Source organism: Fusarium coffeatum, assembly GCF_003316985.1.
Source record: "Fusarium coffeatum strain FIESC_28 chromosome Unknown BRIP53273_contig_116, whole genome shotgun sequence".
Taxonomy (NCBI): domain Eukaryota; kingdom Fungi; phylum Ascomycota; class Sordariomycetes; order Hypocreales; family Nectriaceae; genus Fusarium; species Fusarium coffeatum.
Genome location: NW_022157909.1, coordinates 20,727 through 44,432, shown reverse-complemented (window position 1 = coordinate 44,432; position 23,706 = coordinate 20,727). Strand labels below are relative to the sequence as shown.

Genomic DNA, 23,706 nt, shown 5'->3' with positions numbered 1-23,706 from the left:
CCCTTCATTATACATGAAAGTCATCTGAGTAGCCAAGGCAGGTCGGTGATAGAAGAAATGTCCTCTAAGGCTCAAGCTGCCATGATAAAAGAAGTAAAGCGGACATAAGTGACCAAATTATTTCGTCCCTTATGCTTTCAGGGGCCAATTCTTCTGGTGTCACAAGGCCAAGGCTATGGGTCAATTCCACATGATTGTTAGACCAACTTGGATCTGCATTTACATTAACAATGTGAGTGAAAACATGCAATATGTAGTTGTTATGGACAAAGGCCTCTGGAGAGAACCAGAGGCTGAAGTATACTATGTACAAAGAAGTGATAGGATGTCAACCCTAACGAAGCTGAGTAGACGGAGGTCTAATTTAAGCCATGCCGAAACCAGCGGAGGTCATGACGCTCTTGGCGGTGTTGTAGTCAGAGGCAGAAGCAATGGTCTTGCCCTTGAAGTTGTTAAGGAAGCCAGTGCTGGTACCACCGAGAGATCCAGAGCTGCCAAAGCCGTTGATCTGGCAGTTTCGGCCGAGAGCAGAAGCACAAGCGCCACCACCGTTGGGAACACCGAAGAGCTGGCCCTGGATACCCTGGGAGTTGACGGGGTTCTTGACGTTCTGGAAGACGTTACCCTCGGCAAGAACGCTGCCAGAGTCGATCTCGAAGGAGTGCTCGGGAACGTCGTGGAAGAAGTTGTTGACGGCGTGGAGGAGAGTGTTGCCGGCGACCTTGGGGCCACGGCCAGAGACACGGTAGATGTAGTTGTTCTTGAGGGTGACCATGTCGTTGGAACCAGCAAAGTAGAGACCCCAGTAGTGGTAGTTGTTGCACTTGGCGGACCAGTTGGTGGTACCGTCGATCTTGCTGTTGGAGATGGTAACACGGTTGCAGGCCTTGTTACCGAGGACAATGTGCTGACGGCCGATGAGAGAAGTGGTGACATGGTCGATCCAGACGTTGTCGGTATCGTCAAGAGTAATGGCATCACCACCCCAGACGAGCTGAGGATTCAGCTCAGTGATGTGAACGTTCTGGATGATAACGTTCTTGGCTCCGACGATGCGGAGACCCTTTCCACGGATAACACCCTTGCTACCAACACCGATCAGAGACTTGTTGGAGCCGACCTTGATACCCAGAACACCGGCCTTGTCGTACTTGACGTTGACCTTAGGGGCGTTGGGCTGGTAGTTGTTGCACCAGCCGTTCTGGTTGATGGCGAGCTGGCACTTGGAGCCGGTTCCCCAGGGAGCACAACCAGTCTCGGAAGCTGAACCCTCAGTGCCGATGAAGCTGATGGTGCGGTCGAGCATGATCTTGCGAGGCTGGGAGTCGCCGAGGTAGCTGACAAGCTCCTGGGCGTTCTTGGGGTAGACGGCGCCAGCGTTGCCACCACCGGTGGTGCTAGAGGCGAAACCCTCAGCCTTGGTAGGGAGAGCACCGAGGGCTGAAGGAAGGAGAGCGGCGACCGCGAAGAGGGTCTTGAAGAGAGAAGGCATATTGAAGGATATCTGACTCTAGCAGAAGTTTGGATGTATGTACAAGAGAACCAGAGGCCCAGCTACTGGTTGTATATAAAAGAAGGAGTGGATAGAGATGAGAGAAGAACTAGAAACAGAGAGGATATCGCGAAGCTCATATAAGCATAGGTAGCTCGCAAGCTAGACCGAGCTGTCCCTCATTAGATCGGGGGGTCTCCATGCCAAACGAGGAAGCTATGGTACTATCATGGCATGGATAGCTTAGCTCCCCCCTTGGCGTACGGCATCTCGGCGTTGGAGACAAGATTTGATCATTGGCCATGTACTATCGCAGCCCTATTTACTGTAGTCTACATGAAAAGAGTGTCACTCGGTCAAAACTACTCAAAACAGCCACGGACCCTTGACGGAGGCCTTTTCCGAATCGGGTAACACCGAGACTCCTGATTCGTGGATTCTTTTATCGGACCTAATGTTTCGTCTTTAGTGGGTAAATCTGTAGAGATACGTCCCCTTGCTCATATCAAAAGGAAATAACAGTAACAGTAACTCCTCTCTCTCTCTTCTAGAAGCAACATGGGATGATTTCTATTAAACCCGACGTATCCGCGTAAAGAGAAAAAAGGGATGCGATGCGCACCTATCGGCAGATGCTCTCCGCACCCAATGAGGTGGTCACTCAGCCAAGGATCGTACAACAACTGTTTTAAACATGGATGTTCCCCCCTTGAGATTGCTACAGTAGCAACCATTATCAAGAATTTGTGTGGAGATTCAAGCTGTCAAATGTCACCAAGTATCCATATAGCGGATATAACGTCTTTGAAAACCGGGATAGTAAAATGAAATGTCCTTGGCTCTTTATTTACAGTTTGACTAGATGCAACGCTTATGCTATGGTGAGGTTTGGTTAGAAAGTCAGGTGAAGACAAGGCCAGATGGTAAAATCCGACGACACGATACGAGAGCAATGACCTACCTGATGGGGCCTGGCATGTCAAAGCGGTTCATGCTTCTTGACTCGTGGATTTTTCACAACGTTGCTGATCATGACTAGTCCGGCAGTTCATCGAAATCTTGGGGTAGTATGCAGATAATGCTGCAGGTCCTTTGGTTTAGGCTAAGCATGAATTACTATATTCGAGCACAAGTTGTCTTGGCGGATTGATCTTCGTCTACCGCCAACAAAGGATTGCCCAGGGCAGAGAAGCGGCAAGTATTCTTTGTTGTGCAACACCCTCATTGAACGTCTTTAGAGCACGAAAGACTAGTAGCAAAGGCAAGCGTATTGGGCTCTCAAGAGTTACCTTTATCTCCATGGAATTAGAATGGCTCCAGGACCTTCAGTGATAATGTAAGGTACATGTGCAGAAAGCCCGGATAAAGAGCCAATGCTACCGTCTTGAGACTTGCATTCGCAAATACAACATAGCAGTGACAAGGGCTCAGGCAAAAGGGGTCAGCAAGCCTGACCACAAGACCCTGTTCAGAAAAAGACCATGAAAGGCAGAAATACACAAAGGGCACTATGATTAAAGACCAAGAGATCTCAGAAGTGATTTGTTTCCTTTCTCCACCAAGAAGTTTATCAAAAGATCGACAACGATTATCGTCTGGACTATGAAGATCATTGCCCCTTGCTGTGTATCATCCAGGACCAGCAAGATCGTCTTCTAGGATTCCACATGTTTCACCCTTCTAAGGATCGTCAGGGTATCATAAAGCCAGATAGAGAAAGCCTAAGAAATAGGATAGCTTAGGTAGATGGTTTAGGTCAGTTCAGACTTGAATCTAGTCTAGAACGTTTTGGCGCCCTAAACTTCAAAGAACATCTACCTAGGTAGGTAGGTAGCTTGAGCTGAGCCCCGAAGTGATGATGGTGGTCATAGAGAAAGAACAGAACCAGAGTCTAATGTGATGTTATAGAACAAATGTGAGCGTCGGAAAGTTCTTTGGTATTCCTCTTCCTGTTCAAAGTAGCACAAACTGGTTACATGAACAATCCTGTTAGCCGATTGCCTACTATCAGGTTCTTCACGAACAATACTTACTGTTCGGTCACCGCACCTCAATCCCATGGGTTTCTGCTGGCATAAATAGACCCCATCACAAACCTTTTGGAAGCTCAACATAAACGATCTTTCAGGCAAATTCGAGAGACGAACACAAATCGGTCACAAGCACCATAAACACCACAAACAAATCACAACGTATATCTTCGACTATCCTTCAGTCATCTATCACCATGGCTCAACTTCAGCAAACCACCGGGCTTCTCCACCTACCCAATGAGACTTTGATACACACCATCGAACTCGCCATCATTGGTTCGTCCCACGCAAAATCAGCATCAGAGTGGCTCAATAATCTGAGCCAGACCTGTTCTCGGCTTAACAAGCTCGCCTGTCCTTACTACTTCCGCTCTATTGACCATGACATGTTCTACAGCGCCTTGCGTACAGCTAACGTTACCATGATGAACCGCTGCGAATACTATAACGCAGCGCCCATTGACAAGTTATGGTCGCGGCGGTTGTTTCCTTCTTTTCAGTACCGTACCTCGATAGACGTTCTACTATCCAATGTGTACGAGGATTGTTCCCGTACAAACTCAACGGACAGTCAGATTGCCATCACCGACAGGATTCGCGAAAGGGTACTCGACGGCTTGAAGTGGCTTCTTGAGAGAGGCGCTGATGCGCAACATGGAATTGCAGAGGCTCAATGGGAGATGAGTGCAAGAGCGGATGCCCCAACATTGTAAAGCCGGGCCACATGCATCCGATTCTGCTGAAGCAGCTGAAGATAGGTACCAGCAAGCGCGGAATGGATCTCATTTTTAACATGATTCAGATGTTGAGTAGTCATGGCTTCCCTACCCCAACTCGCTTCGATAGCTTGGCTCAAGGATCATTCACTCGGAGTATCGACGAAAAGAACCCATGGTTCAACCAAATGATATGCAAGCCAAAGTACAGATCATCGTCGCCGCTGGGGGTTGCAATGAACTCACACGTGAGTCCATCAGTACTGGCCCTAATACTGAACGAGCACGCCAACCGAGGCCTTAAATTGAGGGAGTGGCACAAGGTATGCCCACCCAGTCTTGCTAAGCTTGCGAGAACAGACAACTGCCGTGATGATTTTAAAATCTGGTTTGAGGTTACCTACATGGGCGAGCTCTTGGGAAAGCTCCATGCCGATCTGCACAGCAAATGGACCAACTGGGAAGAATCTTATTTCGGTGAAATTGCTGACATCTTCCAGGAAAAGCTCAAGCTGATGATCAAGTATGAGATGATCGACTACTCAGAGGAGGCGCTCCTCAAAAACATCGAACACGCACTCTACGACATCGCTCAAGAAGGCATGCTGGCAGGCCGATACGACAGAGAGCTTTTCAAGAGGTCGTGGGAAATGCTTGGTGAAGCAGTGTTGCCCTTCGCTACAGATGCCTTCCCGGTACTAGATTCTGATGCCGAGACAGACTTCGATGGCCCAGGGCGCATCCACAGGTACGCCATTAGCAGTCAATGGAACCCTTGGAAGGATTGGTTCCTTCGAGAGTATGCAACTGAGTGCTATAATCCGGATGACACAAGCAGTATTGATCCCGGAACTTGGCGCAGCGCTGACCGATATCAGAACCACATCATCGCTCACCTCCTGCATAAGCTTCCAGATTGGCATACCATGAGTCTGGATGACTGGTGCCATATTGCGCGGTTTGAAGTAGAGACGAATATCATGAGACACCGAGTACTACATGACTGACCGTTGCTATTAAATGCGATGTAAACCGAAACGTCAACTTGACAGGCGATATCAGAGTGTCATTATTGGTGGGATCTAAGAATGGTAATTTTGTTGGCCAAGTTTTCTATAAACATGTTATTACATTCACTTATGCAGCCAGCACTCAAGCATAGAAGTTTGGATAGTTCTCAATGTATAGAAATTTGATGTTGTTTTGATCAAATAATTTGTTGAAATCCACGTGATACGGTTGACGTGATGTCGATGTCGATGTCGATGTTGATGTTTGGAGTTGAGTTGCATGATGCAGATCAAGGTTTGCACTAACTAAAAGCAGTGCCTTCAGTGTCGATAAACATCCGAGACCATCCAAGTTGACTGGGTAGCACCTGCCACTAATAAAGAGAGACGAAATAAATCAAGCATATAGATACTTGATGTTAGTCTTAGGCCTAAGAGACGAAACAATTTCGTCACTTTATTATGGCAATTTAGACATACATTTAGGCCTTGTTTTAGCGCCCTAAGTCTTAGAAGACAATTGTCTTGCTTGCTGTATAGGCGATATCTGCTTATCATTTTCAACACTCTGCTCTGGGGCCCTGGGCTAGTTAACTTAAATTCCCCCATGATTAGCGGTCTGTAACTGCCCGCTTACGGGAGGGACGGGAACTAAAAGGTCTAATGAAAAGGCGTCGAGAAAGGACGAGACAACGGGAGAGGGAAGAGAATGAGGGGTTGGGTTGGGTTTTGTTTTTTTGTTTGCTCCTTCTTCCTTGCTGCACTTGATAATCAAGGTTTTATTACTACTTGCTCTAGTCTAGCTTGACCTTCCATACTCTACTTTAGAACAACCATCTATCTTTCCTTCCCTTTATTTATTCTTTTTGAATCATTGAATGTAAAGAGGGGAGGGAAGGAGCTACTCCACTCTTTCAACATCCCCATCAACCAACACGACCCAACACCTTCCGCGGGCACGGACACAGACAGCATCCATACCTCCTTCCGGGCAGCTACAGACAGCGGGCACTGACTGCCTACAACCTGTACGGAACAGTACTTGCGGTTACGAATGGATATCATGACGGACCAACAACAAGACACCCCCACAGCCCTCACTCCTATTGCTCTTACGCCCACTGCCACTACCACTTCTCTCGCTGCTGCTTCTGTTTCTCCTTCTGCAGCCCCCGCTCGAGCTGATTCGGCATCCGCTGGAGCTCCATCTTCCCCCGCGCCGCAGGCTGAACTCATCCCCGCAGAGGACCCTGGAGTATGTCATACCTACACCAAATTACCCGTACCTTATTTGTAAATCCCAGTTTAATTGCCATTGAGTGTTTGTCTGTTAACGTCTGGTCCCTTTTCGTATTTTGTAGGATGACCTCGATCAAGATGAAGATGATAATTTCGACGTCGATTCAGCTCTCGGGTCAGATGCGTGAGTTCCTTGCTATATCATATTACCACGTACATATCTCACTCACATGTCTATCTTCAGTGCCAGCTTCCTATACCCAGAATCAATAACAGCAAGCATACTCGAATATAGAACCATACAAGGCCGCACATATCACAGTGACCGACATGCCACCGACTATTTCACTCCCAATGATGAGCAGCAGCTCCAATCGGTTGATATCAGCCATCACTACCTTACCGTCCTCCTCGACAGTAAACTATTCCTAGCTCCAATATCACCCTACGTTCAGACCGTCCTGGATGTCGGTACAGGATCTGGCATATGGGCAATGCAGGTCTCCCATCCCCTCCGCCCACTTCCTGCTGCTAACCAAGTGTCGCAGAGACTTTGCAGACGCTTATCCCAGCGCCCAGGTTATCGGCTCAGACCTCTCACCCTGCCAGCCAGAATGGGTCCCTCCAAACGTGCACTTCGAGGTCGCAGATGCTACTCTCCAATGGCCGTGGAAGGATGACTACTTCGATTTCGTTCATGTACGCTATCTGTTCGGCGCCATCCACGACTGGCCGGCGCTCTTCTGTGAAGCGTATCGCTGCTGTGCTCCAGGCGGCTGGGTCCAATCATGCGAAGCCGACGTTCGTTTCCACTGCGACGACGGGACTACCGACAGTGAGCCTGCTCTCAAAACGTGGGGAGACCTCTTTGAGCAGAGTGGCATCGAGACAGGAAGGCCGTTCTTTCTGCAAAGAGAGACGATACAGGAGCGCAGTATCGCGGAGGCCGGCTTCACCGACATCAGAACATTTGACTATAAAGTACGTGCAGCGTCGCATCGCTCGAGGGCTCGCAGTGTTAACATCTGACGACAGGTACCTGTAGGCGGATGGCCAAACAATCGCAGGCTCGCTGAGACAGGCGAGTATGTCAGACTGACTTTGGAGAACGATCTTGAAGGTATGCTTTCAGCGCTTGCGTTTCTTGTTCGTGTGTTCTAATGAGCGCCGGTAGGATACACGTTTTATCTTTGGCATCATGTGCTCAACTGGCCCCGAGAAGAGTACGCGCAGTTCCTTGTTTCGATGCGCAAGGCGCTGTTCAACCGCCGAGTGCATGGTTATATGATGGTGCGGTACGTATACGGGCGGAAACCATAGCGAAGAATGTCGGCAGCGCCAGAGGATACGAGTAATGAATAAATGTTTGGGTGCGGGTTCGGAGAAAATAATCGCGGAAAGTCGACGAGGCGTGGGACCTGGGAAGGCGCACTTTGGATAGATCTTGGCATGGCAATATATCGGATGGTAAATACTCCGTACTCGTAATAGATATCAACCACAAGGTTAGGCGTATACGAATCGTGATGGCTGACCGTACATCATTCCGCACACCGCAGGAACATTACTTAGTACACAGCACGACGCGTCTGTCGCCATGGCAACTGCAGCATATGTCACGAGAGAACTTCTTCCTCACAGCCAGGGCAAGCCCCAGACAGTAATGAAAAAGAGAAAAGAAACACGCCTGTCAGACGTCCATCAACACCCACCCCGAGCGCGCGCCCGAAGGCAAGACCGCAGTCAGGGTCGAGATCATCAAGAGAAAACAAACTCTCTATACAGCAGCTGCGCGAGGCAACCACCGCCATCCTTGCGGACAGAGCGAGAGGACCAAAGTATTCACTCTAGGGTGTCGAGGATATACACTCATCAACCAGGGTGGGATCTGTGGCTCTTTTGGAGAACCAAGAGAAGGTCGAATACTATAGAAATGATTCTCTGAAGTATTGTCGACATGAAGAAGAAAAGAAAAAAAAGTCCAAAAGCTGGCGGCAGCGACGAATATTTATAGGCAGTATGTGGGGCTGCCAATCACTCACAGCTCACCGCCTAAAAGTTGGGCGGCAGAATAATTTGGAGCCGCAGCGGCAGGTAAAATCAATAGTGGGGCAGTTGCATTTTGGCAGGTGCGCTTGGGCAAAGGCGCCGAGCGACATTGCCCCACTTTCGACGCCTTCACCCAAGCAGAGGCAGAAGAAATGCCTTGACTGTGGATTGTGCAGCATTTTTTTCTTTACGATGCAAACATTGGCAATTTTACTTCACTTTTCTCGGTGGATCATTGGCTAGCGGTGTGCTTCTCGCCGAGATTTGATGACAAGTGCCGGAGCAGAATGTAACTGCACGAGTCGTTGGCTCCGGTCATGAGTAGGCCATGACTGTTCTCGGGATGTGGCTGGTGTGCTATGAATATTCTTCTGTTAATGGTTTATGCAAGGCCTTCAAGCTATGATACACTGTGTGCATGCAATGATGCTGTTTTATGCGTGAACTGCATTTGGATGTGTCAATTGCGTTTGTGCTGGAGGTGTCATGATGGAGAACCTTTGCCGTGATCATTGTCGCACCTTGACGGCCTCACTTTCGTGTGTCTCATACCGTATGTTGTATATATCCAGCCACTACGACGCCAATATTCCCTTCATCCGACAATTATACCGTTTACTGCAAGTCAAGCAGAAAGATTTAGTCTTGTTGTATCACCGCTGTAAACGCAAATTTCAACAATGCTACCCTGCACTAAATGTGGTCAAAATGAAATCCATTTTACAATTCGGTCAAGGAATGATAAATACCGAGCTATGCTATACTCATGTTAAATGCTAAGGTTTAACTGCCCAGAGTTCTCATCCAATGTAAAGGTTTGTTTGTATCCCATCATGGACTCGTCGCTTTTGACATCATGGCGAAGAACACTAGTACAGACTAGCATCCCGCTCCCTGCTAAGGTATGAAGACATGATAGCATTCATCAGAAGAATTAACCGCCAGGCGCCTAGACAGCGAATCAATCGAGTTATCTCATGCCAACCTTGACTAGAATTTAGCTGTTTTATTTAGCATCCTAAGTCTGTGAGAATTGAAGGACAGCAGAAGTGACTGTGGTTTGGTTTGGTGACTCTGGCTCCCCATGTCAGTTACCCCACGTCTCCTCATGCCTTGTCCGTGTACCTCATAGTCACTCACTCATGCACAATTCAACTCCAACATAATGAGCGTCAAAAACTCGACATCAATCAAAATGCCCTCAATAGATCCAAGAACACTCGTCTCCACATTCTCTCGTGCCCTCACATCCTTCCAATCATCCTCAGACGCATTCCGTGTCTTGTGCACTCTACCCCATACCTCTGATGTCCCCGCGCCGCGCCGACCCGGCCGCCCAGTCCGGCATCTTGTGGTCCTAGACTCGAGCTTCAACCCTCCGACACTGGCGCATGCAAGCATGGCTCGTTCTGCTCTCAAGTCAGAGGGCCAGCAGAGATTGATGTTACTGCTTTCAGTAAACAATGCGGATAAAGCACCTAAGCCCGCGAGTTTCCCAGTTAGGTTGAGCATGATGGAGGCAATGGGACGGGAATTGCTTGACGAAGGTCTGGAAATTGATGTCGCTGTTACCACAATGCCTTTCTTCCACGACAAGGCGAAGGCGATAGAAGAGTCGGGATTTTATGCTACCGAGTCTGGGGACCAGCCTACGCAGACTTTCCTCGCGGGCTTTGACACGATAGTTCGCATTTTCAACCCAAAGTACTACAGGGAGGGGATCCAGAATGCACTACGACCTTTCTTTGAGAGCTGCAAGGTGAGAGTCACTACGAGACCGGACAAGACATGGGGAGGAGTCGAGGAGCAGAGGGTGTGGTTGACCAAGGAGAGAGTGAGGGATGTCGGAGGTGATGAGACTTGGGTTGAGAGAGTTGAGATGGTTGAGGGGAGAGAAGGGGATGAGGATGTGAGTAGTTCGCGGGTAAGAGAAGTCGTTAAGAGTGGCCAAGGGAGTTTGGGCGGGTTGGTTGGAGAAGAAGTCCGGGGTTGGATCAAGAGAGATGCTCTGTATAAAGAGCGTGATGCCAGTCTGTAGTGGTGTTCTGCACATCTTAATGTCGAAAGTTTAGTATCAGAAGACTTGGCCACCTAAAGCCTGAGAGATGAAGAACAACCATTCTGTTGCCCATTTGCCAGTGCCACTGCAGAATAAGTGATAACTGCCTACCTACTCATACAGCATTGCTCTGCTTTACAGCTGCAAAAATTCCTGATTCACTGCACTGCTTGGCACTGGAAAACACTAATCTTAGACTATTGTTACTATAAAGAGCTGCGTTTCCTTCTGATCCTTCTCCTGATCCTTCCCTCCTCATCCTTCACAATCGCATCTCACGGGTTTTTTTTTCATTCTCCATTCCAGCTGCTTCTGACTTTCTCCGCTGTCCTTCGTCTTCAGCTACCTCTGCCTACTTCAGCTGCCCTTCGTCCTCCAGCTGTTCTTTATCTTCAGCTACCTCTTCCTACTTCTGCTGTTCCTCATTAAATCAGACATCTTCAACTCTTACATCTCCCCCTGATTTGGACACCGCCCAACATGTCGTCTGACACGTCGTCCAACACGCCGGCCAAGAGGCAGTACGAGTTTCCGCCCCAGCAAGATCATATCATTCAGCCAAGTGAAGACGACGTTGCGACATCAATGCTGGGCGATCGGGTGTACGTCAGCGCCCCAGGGCGGAAACTGTTCCGGCATGTCTGGCTTTGGAAGACAGGATATACAAAGGACACAACTACCAGCTTTGAGCCAGAAACTCATGGGCCTGGCGTCTCGAAACAGTCGCCTTTGCCAGACGATACTGAGTTGCAACCACACAACAAGGCAATGGAGATGCCGGAGATCGGTCTCGTCTTCGCCAGCGACCCATCTAGGTTCCATGAAGAAGTCAAAGGCCAAACTTCTCGAAGCAAATCCCGGCAGATAGCCCGGGACAAGCGAGGAATCATGACACGCAACGACACATGGTTTCGAGCGTACATTAAGGTAACGGACTACGTCCAATCCCAGGCAAAGATATCCGTTGGGTGTCTGCTCTTCGACGGCCATCTCCGCCCTATAACAACCGAGATCGGACATGTCTTTTTCTACAAGGAGTTCTATCCTGGCGCCAGTATCGAGAACGCCAAGGAAAAATCAGCCTACATGAGACAAGCAATCAAATTCTACTCAGCCAAGATCAAACGTCCACAGCCAAAACCTGGGGCCGGTGAGACTGCCAGTATGGCCTCCCAGGCGCTGGTGCCTGAAGTTGCCGTCGCAGGTGATCCGATGGACTGTGTCCAAATGGAGGACCAGCTGCCTCCCCATGAGAATGACGACGGTGTATCTATCTTTCTGGCTTTTGATGAGAACATCACCCTTGACGACGAAGATATGGCAAGCCTGATTGAGATTGTCCAGGTAAATACCTAACATAACACTTGTATCAGACAGTAACTGACAGCAAGTTTAGCCACAGATTGGGATGCCGTCCAACTTCAACCAGAGCTGATTCGAGCGATCCATAAAGTGATGTGCGTCTACGAGATTGGCGAACAAACACTCGGACAGCTCTTTCCGCAGTCAGAACTCACCTCCTTCCTCGAAATTTGTCACATCACTATCAAACTACCCTACGACATAGGCGATCTCATCAAGGGAGTGCGCCATGCTTTCCGAGTCAGCCGAATCATGCTAAAAATAGCAAAAGAAAGCACGGCGATATGTCTACTTAGACTTTAGCCTACCTGATTTCAGAGGATGTTCGCAGCATGGATCAGAACAAGGGAAAGAAAGAACTATGGTTTTGGAAGCTGTCCATTAAATGGATTACAACAAGGAGAATTGCAGCATGGATCAGAACAAAGGAAGGAAAGATATATAGCTTTGGGAGGCGGTCCATCACATGGAGCGGAACAAGGGAAAGCAAATAGTTTTGGAAGCGACCCATCGGATCGGAATAAGGAAAAGACATGTAGTCTAAGAGAACACCTAGCTACTACCTGCATTGGTAAACAAGCATTATCCCTATCTAAATACTGAACTTGCTATTTGAGTAGTAGCACTTTTGCGTGTACAAATGATATTGAGGGTCCTTGCCGATACTGATCTTGCGAGCATTAGCAAGAGAAAGAGTAAGCTTTGCTGTCACTAGGCTGCAAGGAACGACCTAACATCAGGATCTTATCAAGTCAGACCTCTTCAATCCTTACATTCCAGCTGCCTCTGCCCATCACACAATGTCTACTAGAGCCGTATATGTAATCACATAGAAACATTCAATATTTCTGATTGTATATATCAAGACTAAGAAGGATAAAAAACCCAAACTCCTCTAGACACCATGCGCATCTCGCCCGGGACTTCATTCATTACATTTACTCAGCACTCGGCGCGTCCATGACGCCTCGTGAGAACCATTCCGCCAATGTACTGAAACGATCCTCGCTGTTCTCCAGATCACTCTTGAACAAATCATGCTTGCCTGCCCTCTCGCGCTGTCCTTCGCGCATCTTGCGAATCATGTCGTTCTCAGGTGCACACTTGGGACACTCTGCATCACTGTCGTTACCGCCGTTTCGCACACAACGCTGATGGAAGCTATGCTTGCAAAGGAAATGAACGGCAGGCAAGTCCAATCGTTGACTGCAGTCGGAACACCACGTCGCCTGGAACACAGCCGGCTTAGATCCCAAGTCTGCAAGCTCATCACGGCGCTTTTCTGTATCTTCTCGGAGTGTGTTGATTCGGCTTCGGTTGGAGGCAATTTCCCTGCGCTCTCTCGTGATCGTATCGTGCAGGTATGGCTTGATCATGCCCATGGTAGCGACACCACCCCCTGAAGACTGGCCAACAAGAGTCTGGATAACTTGCAGAGGCGCCATGAGGCCATCCCTGTCAATCTTGTTTAGTACGTTAGCCAGCTCATCTGGACCAGCCTCCTCCAGCACTTTCGGGTCTGAAGTAAGATATGCCAGTGCGGCAGGGTATAATTGCGGTTCCTCGGGGCCATATTTCCTCAGAGCTTTCATGGCACCTCGGGTATCCTTGGCTGATGTGTAAGATCTAAAAATGTCGAAAAGGAGTTTCGCTTGCTCCTTGACAAGGACTGTTCCATCATGAAAGTTCGAAAGATGCGATAGAAGTAAAACGTTCGAGCTCTCCATGGGGACGTGTTCGCCTTCAATAAGCTTCTTCGCCTTTGTCTCCCATTCCTCCTTATGATGCTGCCCCTTCTTTTCATTCGCCTTGTGCAAGTACATCTCAAAGAGAGTAGTATATAAGTCTGTGCGGTCGCTTGATTTAAGGTCCTTCTCCTCGAGACAAGCTTCGAGGAAAACGATGAACTCATCAGGATGATCGATGAATGATGAAAACGCTGTTCTTGGTGGAGGAGGGGTGTATTTTGGCACAGGAATATCGTCGTTATCCACGACAATGCTGCCGTCGCTCACCACAGCCTTGGTATTCCCGACAGTACCAGGAGATGCGATCGAGGATGTATTCATGTAAGGCAGGGGAAGAAGATTGGAAAGGTTCTGGACAGCGCTTGCGGCTCCAGCTGCAAAGCCGCCACTGGTAGGTGTGTCGACGTCATGCTGTATTGTCATGGTACGTCGGGGCCTATAGTTGCCAGTATAGTAGTCCACGAACAGTTTTGTAGCATCTTGGGGACAATTCTCGATCAACACTCGTGCATACTTCTGTAAACAAGGATACGCCTAAATAGTGTTAACGAACATCCAACTCAATAGTAGGTTATACGCACGATATCAGGATCTTGGCGCCAGACGAAGTCGAGGGCCTCCGCATAGTTCTTGGAATCCTCTATCAAAATATCCACCACCAGATCGGTTTCACCGTGCTTCTTGGCAAGGTACGCGGCCTGCTCGTAGTATCCGCCTTGGCGACACATGGCAATTGCCGTATCGAGGTCGAACTTCAGATCCCCAGGAGACTTGATAAACTTTTCAAGCTTGTTGATATCTTTGAGCTTCGCATAACAGTTAAGAAGAAGGGTGGTATGATCGGCGGTTGCTTTTCGATGCTCATGGAGCTGCTCCAGATATTGAATCAAGTTATGAATGCGTTGTGTGTCGAGGTACTGAGAATGTCAGTTTTAAATTACATATCTGGACAGTTTACTTACTTTGCGGATAACCTGGGATGGCTCAGTGGTATCAATCGCTCGAATATACTGGACCATAGCGCCGTCATAATCAGCCTTCTGGTAAAGGTGATCACCGAAGCGGCGGTAGATAAGACTTTGCTGCTCATTATCCATTCCGGACTTCTGCGCAAGCTCGATAGCTAGGGGAAACATGTTCCTCTGGTACAACATTTCCAGCCTTTGCTGCAAGCTCTTCTCATGGTATCGATAAATCTGACAGTCTTAGTATAGGAGACAAAATTTTGTCAGAACCAACTTACCTTGCCATCTTGAAGGATCGTATAAAAGTCACCCCAGATATCAACAAAATGTCCCACCGGAGACATCAACGTCTCAGTATGACCAATAACCCGAAGGTCCATATCCAACAGCACGAAAGACGACGCATTGAACAAAGAATTAGTAGTCGTACTGCCAAATCGTCTTCTCATAGCCTCGGAATCTTTCGCCGTACTGCTTGCTGGCGGACAAGCAAGAGCAACATATTCGCGATAAACATCGATCTTGCTCTTGGGGGACTCATACGCTTTGGGCGGCCCACGACCATCCTGAGTATAAGTGTAAATGGCATCGTCTCGGGCAACGATAACACCATCTGTGTTTAGGTCACGCGTCATGCAACCAACTGCACATCCACTATCCTCTACGGTCTTAGGCGGCATCCCATGTCCCTTCTTCGAAAGGCCTAGCTTGAGAATCCGTGAGGTTGTGGAGACAAATAACGTGGTGAGCTTCTGTATCGCATCCCAAGCTAACTCAACGCCGGTGACTGGCTCTTCTGATTCGAAAACGATGCGCTGTTTGGTGCCAAGATCGTGTACCAACTCGCCCCGAATTACGGTGACTGCGCCATTCGTAAATCCCACTGCAATCTGTGTAAGATCATCCGTAGCCGCGAACGCAGATATCTTCTAGTAATCAGATTTCGTCCCATTTCAAACTCTGACAATGACTTACGGGAAATTGTCGCCGGTTGTTGCTGATCGTCACCGTGCTCAGACATGTCGGTGTGTTGGTCTTCTTAGCAAGTTTATCAAGCGCCCACACCTTGAGAACAGGTTCACTGCTCATATCCTCCTATTTCGATCATCAGTATACCAGTCGTTCGATCCAAAGAGTAGGAGAAGCCGTACCGCAACCGTTAACAAGAGACTCGTCCCCTCAACTTGGCGCATATGCGTGATGCTCCCAGCCTCGTAAGCCTGGAAGCGCTTGACGATCTTCCATGACTTGTTTATTATGCTGACATATCCATCAAACGATCCAAGGAAGAGGCTATCGGAACCTGCGCAAACGCTCGAGATCTCGTTGCTTTCGAAGAGCTGTCGGGTTTCGTCTTCGGCGAGCGTGATTTGGGCGACATCGAAGAAGTCAAACGACTTCCACTGTAATGGAGTGTTAGTATGCCAAGAATGTGAATACGACTCAATCGAAGAAGCCTATATGCGCATCATGGGAGGATCTTTCTTACTGAAATGGCCATCTTGAAGCACCCAGGAATGTCTTGAATTGGGGAAGATCCATGAGCCGCGGCGGCGCGATGACGATGGTGGGACAACTGAAGCTAGGGAGCTACAGTGGAAGCTTGCCTAGCGCCACAGTGGCTGCGACCTCGCTCAACCTAGACGCCCTACTGGGTTAACAGAAGACCTTCTCTAATCTAAAGCTTAGATTGTTGGATTAAGAGAGACTAAATGCTTGTCTAAGCTAGCATAAAGTGTCTGAATTATTTTATCCCTTGAGCTCATAGCGGTCAATGTTTCCAATAGCTTCACGAGCGTCTGGCAGAAGTGAGTAATGACTAAAATTGATAATGTTGCCTTAGTACGTAAGAAAGTAGATGGGGAGGTTTATCCCGTTTCAAGTCACAGGGCTCAAGTAAATGATCACATCTGGGAGGCTCTGACTAATCGTAGACTCACTTCTTGTCAGTTTCTTAAGATAATCAGTCTCAGGGTATCATTGTTGGTATATTAAGGGAAACCATTCCCCAACTGCCTATAGTAAGTACCGAACCAGAGCTCTATATAAAAATCAATCAAAACACCAGATACGCTCTTATACCCGCCAAAACCGACCGTCCCAGTAACTGAAAAGAAAGTAAAGCATCATTCGTTCCTGCGAAATTGACGTGTTCATCCCTCCTTAGTCCTAGAAGCCATAGAGGTCATCTCCCGTTCCTCTTTCTCGTTCTCATTCTTCTCGTTGTATACTTCTCGTGGTGTAGCCAACGGGCTGCTCAGACCACCAATGCTACCGCTCACACTCTCGGCTCGTCCATGGCCAAGTAACCCACTTCGAACACTGGCTGCATCTCCTTGCTTGGCATAGTAACTGTTGCGATCACTGGCCATGGCAGGCCCAACACCTGTGGCCGAGTATATGCTCGTTCGCTCGGCTCCTAACCGAGGGTTACCGTGAATTCCAGGTGTAGGTGGCATGCCCATTGGGTCGATATTTGCGCTAAGAACACTAAGGGGCAGGCTTTCACGGCTACCACCCCAAAGAGATGAAGGAGCCAGAGCACGCACAGACGCATCTGTATCCAGAGAACGCCGACGCCGACGCTTGCTGGATGATGCCAACGTGAGGATGGATGCGTTGTCAGTCAAAAGATTATTGGCTGTTGCAGCGGTATAAGTGGTTGGATTGCCAGTGGGAGCCAAATGAGCCGGGATAGCGGATGCAGGCGCTCCCGTGGTGGGGAATGGCTGGCTGAACTGGATAGACTGCGAGTTGCCTTGGTTCTGTGAAGCCTGGTGATGAGGCTGCCCGGGGCCGTTGGGAGCCATAGACTGAATCGTAGTCAAAGTTGTCGTCAAAGATCGAACAGATGGCGCTGGACTTGAGAATGTACTGTCTCCCCCCCTCCTAGAATCGACTCCTCCGCCGACGGTACGGTTCGTGCCGGCAACAGAATCTGCTCTATGGCTGGGGGCTATAAGCGAATGTGAGGCCTCATGGTCGGTCAAGACTGTGCCCGCTAGGCTCCGACCCCCGATCGTTGGTGGGGCCTGATCTTCTCGAGATGTCCTTGCCGACTGGCTCACGCTGGTATTACTTGTGCCCGTAGTGGTGGTGAATGTGCATGCACTCGTTGCACTCGTTCCGTTGGTTACACCGTTGCCGACCGTACCAGACTCTGGATATGGGTTGTTTTTCTTGTGGCTGCGCTTCTTGTGCCTCTTTTGGCGCTCACCATCAGATTTGAAATTGGTGAGCTTTTTAACCCATGTTGAAAACGGTCTCCTGCGCTGACCTGAACGGTCTTGACCATGTTAGCATCAGTTGTGCTGATTTCCAAGATAATTTCAAGGTGGCGACATCGCGTGATCGCAGGCATCCCGCTTGAAAGCCCAAGTCCTCAATCACTCACCTTGCTCTGGAGAAATCGCGTCGGTTGTCGCCATCAAATTGAGAAGTCGTCAAACGGGTCCGAAGCGTCGAGTCGATACTACCAATACAGCGTCGTTGGGCAGCGCCCGGAGGCGGGGAGACAATGGCAACAGTAAGGAAAGAGAATCGCTAGAGTAAGGGCTCGCTAGGAGTAGAAGTAACAAGCAGATTGAAGCGACAATCTGAGCAGAATGATAGTAAAGGAAAGCAGATAACTAGGGAATAAGGCTCGAAAAGACGTCGTCAGCAGATCGAAGTGTGTGGTATGGGCGGCAACGAAGGCTGAAAGCGGCGAAGCATGATGGTACAGCACCACATGGTAGGGATCGAAATCACGTGATTGATCTGTAACATTCGAGACAAAGACATCACGGACCAGAATGTTCTCACATTGTTCCTGACCCGTTCTACTATGGCTTATCTGTCCTGGATTAACGGAAAAAATAGGCAGAAATTCTCCCACCCCTCTTGACCACGCCCAAGGGGTCCTCTCTTCATATCTCATGTGGCTACAAGCTTCGGTTGAGTCTCGAAGGTGCATCGTTCTTGGCGCCACCTCCACTATGCGGACCCTGGATTTGGGGACGTTACCCACTGTGCCTTAAATAGATCGCCCGGGCCCCGTCTGGGTATCAGAAAAACTGTCTGCTAAGAGCCAAAGAAGCGAAATAATTTGGGCACTTTATGTCAGCTTAGGCCAGTACTTGAGCTCCTTTTATTTTGACGCCCTAAGCTTTAGGACAACTTTTCTGCTACCTGAAAGCGCCCCAGAGACCAGGTACCCCTAGTTTCAGCTCGCTTCGACGTCATCTCCCGTTTTGAACTTTTTGCAGATTCAACAACATCACAGCTCAAGACGACTCGAGGCAAACAAGCATGATCCTTCGAAGAGTATGATCATCCGGCAACTTCCACAGGATGTCATCGACAAGCTCAAATCCTCGGTCAATATCACGTCCCTGAACGGAGTAGTATGTGGTCTAATCGCCAACTCTTTGGATGCTGGTGCTTCTAAAGTCAACATCTCGATCGACTACAGCAGAGGAAATTGTACCGTTGAAGACAATGGGTCCGGGATCCCACCTGAAGAATTTAAAGATGGCGGGGGACTTGGGAAGCTCCACCGTGAGTGAAACGGTTGAGCTTTAACACTTTGACTAACTCTCGCTTGCATAGATACATCCAAATTCCCTACGCGGTCATCGGTTCACGGAAAACATGGTGATTTCTTAGCGTCCCTTGCTACGTTTTCTCTTCTAACCGTTACTTCTAACCATGAAAGACACATCTCTCACAACTCCATCACAATCCACAATGCCCGGGTTTTGGCTAGACAGTTGCCCGCACCCCCTGAGTTACGGCTTGTCAACTTTGATCACGGAACTCGCACTACAGTCCGAGATCTTTTTGGTACAATGCCAGTAAGAGTAAAGCAAAGAACTAAGTTCAGTGAAAGATCTGCGGTCGACAAGGAATGGTCGAAGTTGACTCGAGCTGTCGTCGGCATGCTTCTTGCGTGGCCATCGGGTATATCTGTATCACTCAAACATGCAGCTACTCAGCGTGAACTCCGATTTCGACCATCTGACCAAATGGATATAACATCGAGAACCTCCCGTCTTCTTACCCAGGCCAGTCTTGCGGACTCAAGTGATGCAGACAATTGGGTACCTATCTCGGCGTCATGCGGACCTGTCTCCGTCAAGGGGGGCATTTGTAAAAATCCTGTTGCAACAAGGCGATCTCAATTCATAAGTCTAGGAATTCTCCCTATCAACAACGAGTTCGGATCAGACGTCCTTTATGAAGAGATCAACAGGATATTCGGAAACTCTAGTTTTGGTGTCATCGATGGTGACCAAGACCATCGAGGTGCGTCGTCAAACCTTGATGAGTTCATGGGGAGAGAGCTACGAAGCCGAAAAGGCATCGAACGGTGGCCCATGTTCTACTTGAACATCACAACCTCCAGTTTGGAGGGCATCAATAACCCGGACCAACTAAACAGCCAAGGTCAGACGTTGTCTACGATCATTGACCTCCTGAAGGCGACATGTTACGGGTTTCTCAAGAAGCATCAATTTCGACCACGCAAAATTCAGCTAGCACCAGAAGAATCGTTATTCTCAACAGCAAAGAAACTAGGTCGGTCTAAGAAACCAACCAAAAAGCAGGCCAATTCATCGAACAGCTCAAGGGCCAGCTCTGTTGCCTCAGCTTCTAGGTCCAACTCGATTGTAACGCGAGTAGATAGCCCCTTTGAGGGATGGCATCGAGTTAAAGTTGGAAGAGCCACACCACTGAGCTCCATTTCAAAGTCAAAAGATCTCAGTACAAAAACAAGAGAGCAAGACTCTCCAGGTCGCCTTGTTGGAGAAGGTGGGCAGTTATTGCGCAAACCGTTCGACATACCTTCTCCCGAACCAGAGGACGAGCCAAGTGGTTTGTCAGTGAGCAGTGGCTTAGGCTCTGATATCCGCACTGTCGATTCTGAAACAAGTGACGGTAACACAAGCAGTGGTACTACCAATCAACTTACACAGAAGCGAGACAAAAGACCCAGCAAATGGCTTCAGGGTGTAATCAGCTCATGGGAAAATCCTATTTTTCAGTCCGTGGAAGCGTCAGTGCCGTGCCTTGATGGCCCAACTACGGATCAGCAGCACATCTGCAGTAGAAATGGCCATGTTGGGTTTGACACGGGATCTATGAATCTTAGTGGGAGAATTTCTCGTCAAGCACTTCATCATGCCACTGTGATAGCCCAAGTTGATCGCAAATTCATCTTGGTCAAACTATCATTAGAAAGCGCAAGACCTGAGAGCTCCGCCCTTGAGAAACAGGGCTCTGCACTGGTTATGCTTGATCAGCATGCAGTTGATGAACGATGCAAGCTGGAAGAGCTCATGCTGGAGTACTTCACTACTGACCCCTTGACGAATCAAATATCGTCTACGACAGAGTCGCTAGACCGGGCAATTATCTTTGAGGTTCCGAGTGAGGAGTGGTCTCTGTTGGAACAGCATCGCGAGTATTTTGCTGCTTGGGGCATCATTTACCAACCACCCATCTCGTTACAACGAGGCAAGATTGTTGTTACCGGCCTTCCACCAAGTATCATCGAGCGCTGTCGCTTAGAGCCTAGGCTGCTTATCGAACTTTTGCGCACAGAAGTCTGGCGCAGTATCGATAGCAGCGTTCCACTAGTACGACCATCGACTGCTGCTCCCGACAAGCCCCTTATATCACGTTTCAATGGGTGCCCAAGAGGCATCTTGGAATTGTTGCACTCCAGAGCTTGCAGAAGTATGTTATTATTGCCTCATATCCCATCGTATAACTAACTTGTGTCAGGTGCCATCATGTTCAACGACGTTCTTACAATCCAACAGTGCGAAGAACTCATCGCTCGCCTCTCACGTTGTGCATTTCCTTTTCAATGTGCTCATGGACGACCCAGCATGGCACCCTTGGTTGATCTTGTGAGTGGAGGGAAGTTTGGCGGGTGGCAAGAGACGGAAAAGCAGAACAAGGTATCATGGAAGAGTTGGCTAAAGGCGTCATGATTGTTGTGATTGTATTATATACCTTGCCTAGAGTTGATATCAGCATAGCCCGCATCGGCCGAGAGCCGAAAAGGCGAAATAATTTAGTCATTTTATGCCAGTTTAGGCTTATAATCAGAACCTAGCCCGATGTCTGGAACAAAGGTGCTGGACTTAGCGAATAATTCGTCAAAGCCATGCTAAAGGAACATGCTTTATCGTTTATGATATCGATACTTTTCACTACCTTGAGATATTTCTCGATATGCGCTGATGCAAAAACCATGTTCATCCAAAACAATCGCACAACACAACTGTGCAAGCAAACAGGGATATCTCTAAGCTAAGTTTACAACCATCTATCCTACAGGACTCATACAAAGAAGTATCCAGCAATGCAAATACGACGCTGTCCAATTCCGCGCAAGCCAGTTTCGGCCAAACGGTTTATGCTGAAATCCGCTCTCCAACGCCATTGATCCATATCCAACGCCTCGTGTGCAGCAAGAGGTATGGCTGCCTCTGCGTGATTCGTGAAATTAATACAATGTAGTTCGTGATTCGTTGCTTATTCGCGGGCTGCAAATTTGAAGTTCTTAAAGAGTAGGTTTAAGTAGAGGGCTCGCTTGTTGCCTCCTCAGGCTTATCAGCAGCCAAATGGCGATCAGCAGCGTCGAGCTTACGCTGCGTTGCTTCCTCTTCGTTTTCCTTGATCCAAATCTTGTTATCATGATCCCATCGGTGGCTGTAAACTCAGTTAGCATTTGTAAACCCGACAACACACCGTTGTGACGGCGAAGAAAGGCTATTATGACTTACCCTGCCCAGCTCTCAGTAACCAAACTCTTGGTATCATATTCATCAACCAAAATCTTATTGAAGTTGAAAGGCACTCGAGCCCTGACACCTTCAAACTCTGTGATGCGCATGGGCCACAGGTCCTGGCTCTTGTATCGATGCTTGTTCTTGCAACTCCAGATACCTGGTCGTGACACCTCCCGTTCGCGCAGGCCGGTAATATCAACGTACATGCCGTTTTGCATGTCGATCCAACGTCCATCGATAATGTTTCTACCATCAGCTCGGTCAATGTCGACATGGTGGGGGTTGATATCCAGTAGGTATCTCTTGGATATAAATTTCCCCGTATCAGTTTCGGTGTAATTCCAATTATGTTCCGTACGGTTGAGGTTGTCGCCGATCCATTGAAGGGTGCTGTTTGAGACTTGAACATCAAGATCATAGTCCCAAGGCATAATCTGCCCATTCCACCACCAACCTAGCAATGTTCCATGAGCGATCCATGTCTCAACGCCGTAACTGTCCATAGTAAACAGGTAACTTCGGATCAAGTCTCGAAGAACATCGCGATGTTCGTCATATCCGATTTTCCATTTGAAGTAACGCCCATCGTAGTGGCCAAGCTCAATATTGCGACCGGCTTCGACAAAGTATTTCGGAGTCTTCGGTTTTGGTTTATCGTCGGCGCGTTTTGAGAGGGACGAGGTTTCTAAGAAGTTTCGAGTTTCGCCGGATAGTGGAGGGAGGGCGGCTGCTGGTGCAGAGAATGAAGCGAGACTCCATAGGAGTAGGGACTTTACAGAGCGCATCTCTGTTGTGTTACTGTGTTGTTTTGTCAGAAGGTAGGGTAATCGTAGAGTCGTATGCAAGACAATCGCTCGAGTCGAAATGGGATATGCAATGTGTGGTGGGATGTCGATCAACCCAGATCTCGCTAGCGATAGTGTTATTCGACTCGAGATAGTGTAGCAATGCAGGGAGAAAAGTAGTTAACAATGTTTTGTTTGTTGGGACAATGGAGTGCGATATAAAGCAATGGCCGAGCCGGACTAGGTGCGAGTGTCACCAACAAGAGGTTTGCATGATTAGAAATGCGGGAAAAAGAGAGAGAGAAGCCGCTGATAAGAAGTAGTGACTTCTTTCGAAGGAGTGAGTGAATGACGGAAGATGTGGATGGCCCTGGTTCTGAGCCTGGACCCGAGCGAGGGAAGTGGGCGGCGCCGCGACAACGTTAGGGGGCGCGGGGGAGACTGAGCACGCGCCTCCTTACCCG

The 23,706-nt window shown here is 48.6% G+C and overlaps 10 protein-coding genes across 10 annotated transcripts; 6 read left to right on the top strand and 4 right to left on the bottom strand.

Annotated features, from left to right (window-relative positions):
• Positions 1–364: 364 nt before the first annotated feature.
• FIESC28_05453 (uncharacterized protein) lies at positions 365–1,492 on the bottom strand (the record flags this gene model as incomplete). The annotated part of the gene is made up of 1 exon (XM_031159599.1): positions 365–1,492. One exon carries the CDS (start codon positions 1,490–1,492, stop codon positions 365–367), a length of 1,128 nt encoding a protein of 375 aa, XP_031016339.1.
• Positions 1,493–3,719: 2,227 nt separating this feature from the next.
• FIESC28_05452 (uncharacterized protein) lies at positions 3,720–4,238 on the top strand (the record flags this gene model as incomplete). The annotated part of the gene is made up of 1 exon (XM_031159598.1): positions 3,720–4,238. One exon carries the CDS (start codon positions 3,720–3,722, stop codon positions 4,236–4,238), a length of 519 nt encoding a protein of 172 aa, XP_031016338.1.
• A 178-nt stretch (positions 4,239–4,416) lies between these two features.
• On the top strand, positions 4,417–5,248 carry FIESC28_05451 (uncharacterized protein; the record flags this gene model as incomplete). Its single annotated transcript, XM_031159597.1, has 2 exons — positions 4,417–4,489; positions 4,602–5,248. 2 exons carry the CDS (start codon positions 4,417–4,419, stop codon positions 5,246–5,248), a joined length of 720 nt encoding a protein of 239 aa, XP_031016337.1.
• A 1,066-nt stretch (positions 5,249–6,314) lies between these two features.
• FIESC28_05450 (uncharacterized protein) lies at positions 6,315–7,810 on the top strand (the record flags this gene model as incomplete). The annotated part of the gene is made up of 5 exons (XM_031159596.1): positions 6,315–6,506; positions 6,613–6,674; positions 7,039–7,471; positions 7,526–7,610; positions 7,665–7,810. 5 exons carry the CDS (start codon positions 6,315–6,317, stop codon positions 7,808–7,810), a joined length of 918 nt encoding a protein of 305 aa, XP_031016336.1.
• Positions 7,811–9,734: 1,924 nt separating this feature from the next.
• Positions 9,735–10,577, top strand: FIESC28_05449 (uncharacterized protein; the record flags this gene model as incomplete). Its single annotated transcript, XM_031159595.1, has 1 exon — positions 9,735–10,577. One exon carries the CDS (start codon positions 9,735–9,737, stop codon positions 10,575–10,577), a length of 843 nt encoding a protein of 280 aa, XP_031016335.1.
• A 501-nt stretch (positions 10,578–11,078) lies between these two features.
• On the top strand, positions 11,079–12,033 carry FIESC28_05448 (uncharacterized protein; the record flags this gene model as incomplete). The annotated part of the gene is made up of 2 exons (XM_031159594.1): positions 11,079–11,942; positions 11,995–12,033. 2 exons carry the CDS (start codon positions 11,079–11,081, stop codon positions 12,031–12,033), a joined length of 903 nt encoding a protein of 300 aa, XP_031016334.1.
• An 865-nt stretch (positions 12,034–12,898) lies between these two features.
• FIESC28_05447 (uncharacterized protein) lies at positions 12,899–16,174 on the bottom strand (the record flags this gene model as incomplete). Its single annotated transcript, XM_031159593.1, has 7 exons — positions 12,899–14,242; positions 14,290–14,625; positions 14,671–14,904; positions 14,952–15,602; positions 15,649–15,768; positions 15,825–16,076; positions 16,163–16,174. 7 exons carry the CDS (start codon positions 16,172–16,174, stop codon positions 12,899–12,901), a joined length of 2,949 nt encoding a protein of 982 aa, XP_031016333.1.
• A 652-nt stretch (positions 16,175–16,826) lies between these two features.
• On the bottom strand, positions 16,827–18,101 carry FIESC28_05446 (uncharacterized protein; the record flags this gene model as incomplete). The annotated part of the gene is made up of 2 exons (XM_031159592.1): positions 16,827–17,959; positions 18,068–18,101. The coding sequence occupies 2 exons, from the start codon at positions 18,099–18,101 to the stop codon at positions 16,827–16,829; spliced, it is 1,167 nt and encodes a 388-aa protein (XP_031016332.1).
• Positions 18,102–18,980: 879 nt separating this feature from the next.
• On the top strand, positions 18,981–21,653 carry FIESC28_05445 (uncharacterized protein; the record flags this gene model as incomplete). The annotated part of the gene is made up of 3 exons (XM_031159591.1): positions 18,981–19,212; positions 19,264–21,393; positions 21,442–21,653. 3 exons carry the CDS (start codon positions 18,981–18,983, stop codon positions 21,651–21,653), a joined length of 2,574 nt encoding a protein of 857 aa, XP_031016331.1.
• A 588-nt stretch (positions 21,654–22,241) lies between these two features.
• FIESC28_05444 (uncharacterized protein) lies at positions 22,242–23,242 on the bottom strand (the record flags this gene model as incomplete). Its single annotated transcript, XM_031159590.1, has 2 exons — positions 22,242–22,377; positions 22,452–23,242. The coding sequence occupies 2 exons, from the start codon at positions 23,240–23,242 to the stop codon at positions 22,242–22,244; spliced, it is 927 nt and encodes a 308-aa protein (XP_031016330.1).
• Between the last annotated feature and the right edge of the window lie 464 nt (positions 23,243–23,706).